This window comes from Octopus bimaculoides, chromosome 24 (assembly GCF_001194135.2).
Source record: "Octopus bimaculoides isolate UCB-OBI-ISO-001 chromosome 24, ASM119413v2, whole genome shotgun sequence".
In the NCBI taxonomy this organism is placed as follows: domain Eukaryota; kingdom Metazoa; phylum Mollusca; class Cephalopoda; order Octopoda; family Octopodidae; genus Octopus; species Octopus bimaculoides.
Window position 1 is genome coordinate 11977424 of NC_069004.1, and position 11060 is coordinate 11988483.

Here is an 11060-nt window from a genome sequence, read left to right on the forward strand (position 1 = left end):
TATATATATATATATATATATATCGCATAATATATCTTAGTGTGTTCAATAAAAGATATAATGCACATAATGTGCAGAACTTCATCCAACACCCTGTGGTGTTTTAGTCCACACTGCTGCTATCAGAAGATAATCAATATGTGGTTTGTGTCATGTTGTGTATCGTTATGTTGAGAGAGAGATGAACTGATTTCATTTTAATGACTTTTCTTTCTCTTTTTTTTTTATTTCATTCATTGAAAATAATCCCATTATCTATTTTTCAGTATTCGTAAAATGATTTTAAAGAGTATAATAATTTTTTTTGTAAAATAACAAGGCGTATATTTTATATTTAAACGAATAATAATTGTGAGCGAAAGTTGTTTATAAAAGGTTCGACTGAAAGAATTGTGCTAGCTTTGCACGGACGTAAACAAAAATGGCTGCCAATGTGTCATTTCGCTGGTTGGAAATTTTGGAAAATGATTTCGACAAGGCTTTTGTTGATCTCGACCTGTTGCTAGGGGAAATAGATCCCGAGCAATATGAACTTACATGTGATGGGAGACAGAAAATGACTGCTTTGAGTGCGGCATTCGCTCAGCTCTGGCACAAGGCGCAGACTATCTTTCAGTACAATGTGAAATTAGAAGTAAGTTGTTGTATAAATATCAGCCAATTCATCTGTTTTTTCTCTCTGTTCTCTGTATAAATTCACTTTAAACATACAACAGTATTCAATAATGTCTATAATATACATACACTGGCTGTGCAGATGCAGATGCTATGATATATCCAATTTCAAATACGGTAAAATGGATTTGTTTAGTTAACGTCTATAAATACATAAATATACCCCAATTAAAATTAATACTTGTGGTTTCGTACGAATGGTATGTTTTAAATTAATAAACGTCTATTTTTTCACTTATTTTAATCTAGCTATATATATAATCAAACACCATATCTATGTAGCGAGGCCGGCTTGTGGCTAGTTTTACATAAACTAAGTCCTTACGATCCAGCTGTAAACAAACAGTTTAACTGTTGCTCTGTCATGTAGTAGCAGTTAGTATATCCTGCACAAATTTTCCCCTTCTCCCTTCAGATCTATTTTTAGTCTGTTTGTGTATTTATTTACCCCCATCCGTTTCTTTTCTCTTTCTTCATCTTCTTCTTAAACGTTGTATCAGTAGTTTGTGAATATTGTTTAATAATGCTGCAGTCCGTCTAATGAATATCTGCTGAATTATTTTGCAACTGAGCCGATAAACATATTCTTGTGATGTAGTAGGGAATAATAATAATAATAATAATGATAATAATGTCCATGACTAACTAGAATAGCAACAGTAATAACGGGAATAATTTCTAAGGCCTCAGTCGGAATCAGAAACCGCTGGTCATATCGACCCACTGTGTGATTTAGCTGGATTAGAACTCCGAAAGGGTATTTACCCATCACTCATTTATTTATAACTACTTGTTTATTTTGTGTCTGTTTTCAACTGCACAAAGCCCCTAAATTTAACGGAGGGAATAGAGGTGCGTGGTTATTTATCCCATGGAGCAAAATGAAGCCAAGACTAGAAACGGCCAATAACTCACCCTACTGGGATCTCAACTCACCTCCCAGTCTCCTTCTCTCCACTAGTGTGTGTGTGAGAGAGAAAGAGACAGAAAGATTTAAGTTATTTACTTAATTCAAGTTGGTCGTTAACAACCTGACATGGTGTTTTTTTTTGTTTTTTTTGCCCAAAACAGTTCCAGGAGTTTGTGAACATGTAAACTGTGTGCATATGTCTTTTAATGCATAAATGTGTGCATATATACATACACATACACGCACATGTAACTGTATGCTAATCCCAGAAAAGTCAAATGGAGAATCCCTGGAATGTTTTACAAATCATTCCACCACAAACTGATTGGGTTTGGAGGATGCAAGTCGGTTTTACTCTGTTCTTTATTGGTAAATTCCATTATTTTAGGGCTTCTATGTAAATCTCTTGTTACTTAGACCCCTTCCCTCCATTGTACCTATGATAGATAACAAAAGAAAACTTATAACCTGAGTTCAAGAGCTGTAGGTTTTGCATTGGCTCACCATAGCTGTTCTCTTTTTCCACAACCTGTAGACAAGACACACCTCCACTGGGCAGCTGATTTCTACAGCTATGTATAACTTTTGGCTCCTGTCTCTTTGACCAATAAGAGCCCTGTGGTGTTCACACCAGGTCCCTTTTTTTATTGGAATGTTTCACCAGTATTTTTTTATTTTTAAAAGTGTAGATACATTCTACTTCTGTGCATCTTTGATGTGTCCAGTGGAGCAATCCTTCCTGTGGATGATAACCTCGTAAATAATTCATTGGGTGAATGCAAAATAGTGAGACTCTAAACAATAACATCATTATTCATTCTTAATGCATTTTGGCAGGATCAAATATGAATATACTGGTCACTCAAAGATGAATACAACAGCATTCAGCATTTTCATGTTTGAATCTGCCAGAATGGATTAAGATACCTTATTGCTTAGGAAATAGGTTTGGTAACAATGTTGTCTCTTGTGGAAATGTACCTTTAGACATTTTTGGATGGCTGGTGATGAGATGAGTGACACCTTCCACATTGGTATGGCACAATTAACATTTTCTATCATTTTATGGAGATTTGGGAGTATCCTTATCTTACTTATTGATCAGGTATTTAGTAGCTGCCTCCTGTTGCTGGATAGAGAAAGTGTAGCCTTCTAGGTGGTTTGGAATATATCCATCATAGATTACAGAGAGGATACTCTTTCTGTTAATGTTGTTGGTCTCCTCCAACCTGTGGACGATAAGTATTTCTTATTCCAGTTTCTGTTAAAGTGTGTTCTATGTGACCTGCAACTCTGGGGTCATATGAAACAACTCTGCACTTACAGTAACCTATTCAGGAATTCTTCATCTACTCACAAGATGTTAGTATTTGCACTGTCCTGTACACATGTGATGTCCTCATCTCTCCCTTTACTTTTCAGTTGGTATTGCCTGTGTGTTACATTGTGAGATTGGAAAGCTGTTAGGGTGGACCTTATGCCTTTGTCTCCAACCTTCCATCTCGCATATATATCCTCTTCGTGTTGTTTGATTTAATACCACATGTATGGGGTTATCTCAACTGGTATCAAGGGTTTCACACAGTCCCTTTAATCCTTCTCACCCCTAGTGAAGGCATGTGCCTCAGTGGTTATGGTATTTGTCTCATGATTACACAATCAAGAGCTCGATTCCTGACAACACATTGTGTCCTTGAGCAAGCCACTTTATTTCACATTGCTCCAGTCCACTCAGCTGATAAAAATGAGTTGTATCTGTAATTCAAAGGGCCGGCCTTGTTGCATTCTGTGTCGTGCTGAATCTCTCTGAGAACTACATTAAGGATATACATGTCTGTGGAGTGCTCAGCTACTTGCATGTTAATTCGATGAAAAGGCTGTTCCATTGAGTGGATTGACTGGAACCCTTGTCATCATAACCAACTGAGTCCCAGTTTAGCTTTTTTCTCACCCTTGACGCTCTGTTTCTCACCTCATACTCTTATAATCTCACTCCTTTTCCCTTCCACTCTCTTCCATTTTCAATCCTCATTCTTCTATTCATCCATTCAGTCATATTTGCCTTAAACAAATAGGCCCAACATAGAGGACTGCAGCAGAGTCTGTACCCTGGACAGGTCAAGGCAAACACTCTAGTTGAGATACCACAGTAAATTGAACCCATTACCCTCTGCATTAGGGCTGGCGTCCACCTATAGAAACCATACTTGGAAATGGAATTTTTGAGTGAGTCATGGTTCTGCAATCCATTTAGGAGGGTAGTAACTCCAGATAAACCTTGTGACAGATTAGCACCCCCCTCATGGGCAGGGAATTTTGTAATCTCAATCACTCATACACTATGGATACCGAGTTAAGCTTTGGCCTTGTGAGTCCTTGGGCTCATGACAGACTCTTAGCCCCCACTTAAATCCAAATGAAACTTGACTTGCACTGTGGTGATACATCCATCTCTTGCCAGTATCGGTAGCTGACATATACTGACAATGATGTGTGTATTTATGCTTGTATGTACTACTTGTACTTACAGTGGCATTCATTTGGGGTGTGTTGAACTGGCTCTGACCAAAATGTTCACCATATCCCTCATGAATGCTGACCTCCCGCCCCCTATCTGGTGGTCGGCCACAGTTCAGGCAGTAATGGATCAAATTTGACAAATACCCCACTGGGAGAGCAAGCATGTTTGGACAGTGTGGATGCCATAGCTGAAGTTGCCATTCGCTGTTGAAGTGTAGAGTTCGTGTTTGGTATTTCAGTCAGAGTACAAGTTCACATGTGGTCCCCAGTCACATGCGTACACACTTTGGGTCAGTGTTATCCGTAGTAGCTCATCTTGCAGTCAATTGTTGACCATTGCAGAGGATTCGCTAACCAAGTCACCACTGTTTATTGGTACAGATATAGCCTGGGTTTGATGCAGGTTCTAGAGGCATGCTTTAACAAAAGCTAGTGGGTACCTTCCAGTGTTCTTCCAGCATGCTGGACCCCAACCCTGAATTTCTGATATATGCATGAATCATCATCATTTAATGTCCGTTTTCCATGCTGGCATGGGTTGGACAGTTCGACTGGGGTCTGGGAAGCCAGAAGGCTGCACTAGGCTCCAGTCTGATCTGGCAGTGTTTCTACAGCTGGGTGCCCTTCCTAACGCCAACCACTCCATGAGTGTAGTGGGTGCTTTTTATGTGCCATTGGCACAGGGGCCAGAGGAGGCTTGTGTGTATGTTTAACTGATGTACACAGAAACGTGCAATCCCATTCCTGTGGGAGACAATAGCAATTTTAGCCCAAACTGTTTGAGTTGTAGTTGCTAATGTGTGACTGTCATCATTTTGCATCTGCTTTCCTTACTGGCATGAGTTGAATGAGTTGTCTCTGTTTAACCCTTTCATTACCATATTTCCACCGAAATATACTCTCTTTGTTTCAATTGATTCTTAAAATCATTAAGAATTTAGGAAAATAATTTTGTCATTAAGCAGGTGCTTGGAACTTAACCCTTTAGCATTTAGATTACTCTGTCAAATGTAATGCTTATTTATACACATAGTTGTGGCCGTTGTCGGCAAATAAGAAGCACCTTTCGAGTGCTGGACCTCATGGAGGCAATGACAAATGACCAAGACCTTTGGCAATATACTGTCCTTGAGAAGACCCATCAAGCTTAGTGAAATCATAGTTGTGGCAGATACTAGTATCACATCACTGGCATCCATTCCACTTCCAGGGAGTGGTTGGCATTAGGAAGGGCATCCAGCCGTAGAAACCATGCCATATCAGACTGGAGTCTGGTGCAGCCCCTCAGCTTACCAGCCCTGGTCAAACTGTTCAGCCTATGCCAGCATGGACAACGGACATTAAAGGATGATGATGATGATTGTTATGAATTAATCATGCATTATCTCATACCATCAAGATTTCAATAATATGATTGTTTAGTTTTAGAATGACATTGAAGGGTAGGTGTAAGAGGCTGAATCTGGCCAGTTTGAAAATAAAAAAAGGTAGATTATTTTGGCCGGATATGACCACTTGAAATGCCAAAGGGTTAAATTAGCATGAAATTTTGATGGAAGATTTTAATTTAGATCACTTTAAAACAGGATGTTTGTGTCTAGACCCAGGGCCAGTTTCAGGTGGGCTGGTAAGAAAAAGGGTGAAGTCATTTCTTATTCAGAGCCACAGTCCTTCTAGATAAGTTGGAGGGTCATGTTTTGCTCAAATATTATTTCTGTTTTATCTAGGTTTCTATGGCTGGCTGCACTTCCTGTCACCTTTAGCATTCAAATTACTCTCTCAAATGTAATGCTTATTTCTTTAGATTGCGTTGAGTTAATCATGCATTATCTCATAGCTTCCAGGTTTTGATGATGATGTGATTATTTATTTTTAGAATGGCATTGGAAGGTAGGTGTGAAAGGCCAGATCTGGCTGGTTTGAACATAGAAGAGGTAGAATATTTGAGCCAGATATGGCTGGTTTAAATGCTAATGATGGAATGTAACAACTCTACCACAACCCCACCCACATACTGAGACTGTCTTCTTAACTTAGGAAAGAAAGGCCAGACAGGCTGTAGGAGAAATGGATATTAATCACTGCTTTGACTCTTTAGTATTCATATAATACTGTCGAATGTAATACTTATTTATTCACATTGTTTTTAGTGTAAATGTGCTGAGAGAAAAATTGGGTATAAAAGGACTCAGATATGATGTGCGAGAAGGCTGTGCTGGTTTGGTCACATGATGCAGATGGATGAAAACAGCTGCATAAAGAAGTGCTGATATCTAAATGTGGTGGAAGCTGACAAAATGGGAGACCCAGCAAGACCTTAGGATGATGTGGTGAAGACCATTCTGAGGGGTTTGAATCTCATGGACATGATGTCAACGACCTGGAATATCTGGCGATACATGGAGCCCAAAAAGAATCTGCCATTTTTGCAAAACTGAGGTTCTAAAAGCAAAATGTCTTCATAAGACAATTGCCCCTCATCTAATTTCCTCATCCAATCTTCCTTCCACTCCTCATCCTCTCTCTCTGATCTCCATATCACCTGCAAACTGCAGTATTCTCCTCATGAAATTAAATAGGGCAAAACTACATGTTTTATCATCTTTTCTCTGATATCAGTTATCTTTCATTACTAATTTGAATCCTTTCCCTTGACTCCCATCCTTCTTTCATAACATTGCCCCTCTCCAGCCTCATTTTTCTCTGATCATGCCACCCTGCTTTGCTACCACATTATCTATCCTCCTTTGACTCACTTCCTGATGACTTGTCCTATCACCACACATCTCTTACTCTCTCTCCCCATGCACTATGTCTTTCTCTCCCCCACTTACACTCTTTCAATCTCCATATCTAATGCCTTTTTCCCTCTGCCCTGTTGCCCTTCATCTTCCTGTACTGCCAATCAGCACCTCTCTAATGTATCATTGATTACTCCACCACTGTTTCACTACCCTTCCCATCTAATCCCCATCTTTTCTCCCCCTACCATCTATCCAACTCCTTTTATCATAAACACTGCTCCCCCCCCCCCATCCAACGCTACATTGACTCTTGTTCATCATTCAGTATAGTGGCACCCCTTCCTGTTCTCCCTCTGCCTCTTCCTTTACACCTACTTTGACACCTCGCCACCACCATCTTCATCTCTCTATCCAGTTCCACTCAGATCACTCCCTCCCCCACTCTTGTCTAATATGAGTAGCTTTTTGTTGACTTGGAGAAAGCATTTGACAGGGTCCCCCACTCCTTTGTCTGGTGGGTGATATGGAAGCTAAGGATAGACGAATGGTTGGTAAGAGCTGTAAAAAGCCGTGTACAGGGATGCTGCCAATAAGGTGAAAGTCACCAATGAACATAACAAGGAGTTTAGTGTACAAGCAGGAGTTCATCAGGAATCAGTTCTTCGCCCCCTTTTGTCTATCATAATCCTCCAAGCTATAACAGAGATTCATTTTCCAGTAGGGAGCCTGTTCCAACCCCTTCTTTCATACTCTAACCTTTCGTTTGTAGGCACTCCGTTGCTTACGACGTCGAGGGTTCCAGTTGATCCGATCAACGGAACAGCCTGCTCGTGAAATTAACATGCAAGTGACTGAGCACTCCACAGACACATGTACCCTTAACGTAGTTCTCTGGGATATTCAGCGTGACACTGTGACACGGCTGACCCTTTGAATTACAGGCACAACAGAAACAGGAAGAAAGAGTGAGAGAAAGTTGTGGTGAAAGAGTACAGCAGGGTTCGCCACCATCCCCTGCCGGAGCCTCGTGGAGCTTTTAGGTGTTTTCACTCAATAAACACTCACAACGCCCGGTCTGGGAATCGAAACCGCGATCCTATGACTGCGAGTCCACTGCCCTAACCACTGGACCATTGTGCCTCCTCTAACCTTTCATCACCTAGCATAAAGCTGCCCCTCTTTCTACTGTAGCCCCACTCAGCCAGTGAGAATCTTAGTCTTGCAAGCTACAAGTCAACCTCACAAGTGCTGGTGCCAAAAAACAAGCAAACAAAAAAAAAGCACCCAGTTCACTCTGTAAAGTGATTAGCATTGGAAAGGGCATCCAGCTACAGAAGCCCATAACAAAGCAAACATTGGGGTTTGTCATAGCCCTCTGACCTGACGGATCCTGTCAAACCACCCAACCCAAGTCAGCGTGGAAGAAGGATGTTAAAAGATGATGATGATGATGATCTTGTATGTGTGTGTTTTTTTGATATTATTATTATTGTTTCATATTGATTTCAAGGTCAACAGTTTCGAGGGAACGGGGTTAGTCGATTACATTGACCTCAGTGCTCAGCTGGTACTTATTTTATCGACCTCTGAAAAAAAAAAAAATGAAAGGTAAAGTTAACCTCAGTGGAATTTGAACTCAGAACGTAAGGACAGATGAAATGCCACTAAGCATTTTACCTGGCGTGCTAACAGTTCTGCCAGCTCACTGCCTTGCCTTTGATATTACTATTGTTTCGTATTAATAAGGAATGCTCTTGTCATTAGCTTGAAAGTAGTGAGTAAACCTGTGATGAAACAAAAGTGGAATAGTTTTATGGTATCTGATGTATCAGCCTTTTCGTTTACCCCCAAAGTTAGGTCACTTAGTAAGATAATTTGCTAGTAATGCAACAAACACCGTTAAGCCAAACAGTATTGTGTTGTATCTAGCTTACTGTAAACAAAGTGTAAAAGTTTTGTGTTTGCATTGAAACAGATGTTATATGTGTCAGTCAGTTTTGTAGTGGTGGTTGTCGTGTGTGTGTATATATATATATATATATATATATATATATGTATGTATATATATACATCTATATATACAGAGAGATGTATTTCGTGTTTTTTTTTCTGTTTTTTCCAAATAAAGACATGCACTAATATATTTGTTTTTCACTCATTTATTACTGTTCTTTTTCTAAAACATGTGCATTGCCTGGAAGTCTTTTGTCGCACATCTGTGACCTCTTCCGCAAGGAGCACACACAAGGACGGAAAGTGTCGCTGAAGAGGTCACAGATGTGTGACGAAAGACTTTCAGACAATGGACCCATTTTAGAAAAAGAAGTGTAATAAATTAGTGAAGAATGAATATATAGTGCATGCGTTTATTTGGCAAAAAGAAAAACAAAAATGACCATCCCTAAATACAACATCTGTTTCAACACACATTTTCAGATTAGGAATATTGCAACACAAATTCATAACTTTGTGTGTGTGTATGATAGCCCCCCCCCTCGTTACTCCCCCTACCCCCGTTACTCCACCTTCCCCACACCTACCCCTCTTCCCAGCCTTCCACTACTCCCACATCTGACCCATCCATCCCTTCTCCACTTCAGTCTGTTGCTACCATTCCTCCCGATCTTCCCCTCACTGAGGCAGAGCGCTCCCTTCCTCAGTAGGGGTCTGCATTTCACCCCCCTCACTCCATCTAGTAACGAATTTCAGACTCGTGCTGATATCCACAGCTTTGTGTGCCATCTAAGGCTGTGTGCGCTATTCCATGACACTCCACCTGCATCTAATGCGGAGGACTGCTTCACCGACCTGGACTGCCGACCATCCCACTGGACACCAGCTCTTGGCCAGTTCCAAGCAGTTGATTATTTTGCAGGCATCTGCCAGCGCGCTGTGGACCGGTTTGACTTTTCCAGGCGTCCCCAACATCTGAACATCTCAGCCGAACTCTCGGCTCTTCGATGTCTCCGACGCCACAAAGACCTCATCAAAAAACTAGCCGACAAGGGTGGAGCCATGGTGGTGTGATGCACGGACCTCTACAAGGCTGAAGCTCTCCGCCAACTTTAAGACACCTCCTTCTACTGCCCTCTGCCCTCCAACCCCACATCTAGCTACCAACAGGCTGTGTCATCCACTATCCCTGACCTCATCTCCTCCTTCCGTCTCCCTCCCACCACCTCCAACCTCATTGTCTGCACCCCCACAGTTTACAAACCTAACAACCCTGGCTGTCCCATAGTCTCTGCCTGCAACTGCCCCACGGAACTCGTCTCCAAATACCTCGACCGTGTCCTTGCCCTCCTAGTGGCTTCCCTCCCCTCTCATATCCACGACACTAACCATACTCTTCATCTTTTCAACTCTTTCTCCTTCCCTCCTGCCTCCTCTAAACTTCTCTTTACTCTTGATATCAAGAGCCTATATATGGTGATCCCACACCACCTAGATCTTCGACCTATCCCCCAACCTGACACGTCCACACTTCTTTGTGTGGCCAAATTTGTTCTCTCCCTTAACTGTTTCTCGTTTGCGGGTGAGTTTTACCAAAAGATCTTGGGAGTGGCTATGGGAACGAGTATAGGCCCCAACTATGCGAACCTGTTCGTTGGCTATGTTGAGGCCCAAATATTTTCAAGATTCTCTGGTCCCACTCCTGAACTATGCAATCGTTATATTGATGACTGTATCGGTATGACTCTAACCCTAACCGTCCACGCTTTTGCACTTGCCCCTACCTCTCCAACACCACCATCCTCGTAGGCATCCATCATCATCCCTATCATATCACTGACTCCTTCACCAGCACTTCTAGCAATGTCATTTACTGCATCTCTTGCTCTTTCTGTCCTTCTCTGTACATCGATCAAACGGGATGTCACAGATTGCAAGACAGTGTGTCAGAGAAAATTGATGTGGTAGGAGAGAAGTGTGTTCACATAGATGGTGGCTCACTTGCAGTTGGTGATTCTGCAAAGAAGGAACCTTGGAAGTACCACAATGAAAGGGTTGCTAAATGTAGAGAATACATAGGAGAAGGAGAACCTGTCTAATGTGGACCCAACAGAGGGCCAGTTATCCAAATTGACAGTAGCTTAGTAGATAAAGCAATTAAGGATATGAAGACAGGGAAAACCCTTGGCTCATCAAGAATCACTGCTGAGATGCTTAAAATATCTGGTGGAATGAGAGGTGATCTCGTCACCCATTTA

The 11060-nt window shown here is 41.4% G+C and overlaps 1 protein-coding gene across 1 annotated transcript in view; it reads left to right on the top strand.

Moving 5' to 3' along the window:
* Positions 1 to 96: 96 nt before the first annotated feature.
* LOC106875554 (Golgi-associated PDZ and coiled-coil motif-containing protein) overlaps positions 97 to 11060 on the top strand; it is a gene marked incomplete at its 3' end in the record, with an annotated part of 492718 nt that continues 481754 nt past the window's right edge. Inside the window, exon 1 of the mRNA XM_052976516.1 lies at positions 97 to 634. Within this exon, the coding sequence (XP_052832476.1) occupies positions 422 to 634 (213 nt within the window). The remainder of the gene's footprint in view (positions 635 to 11060) is intronic.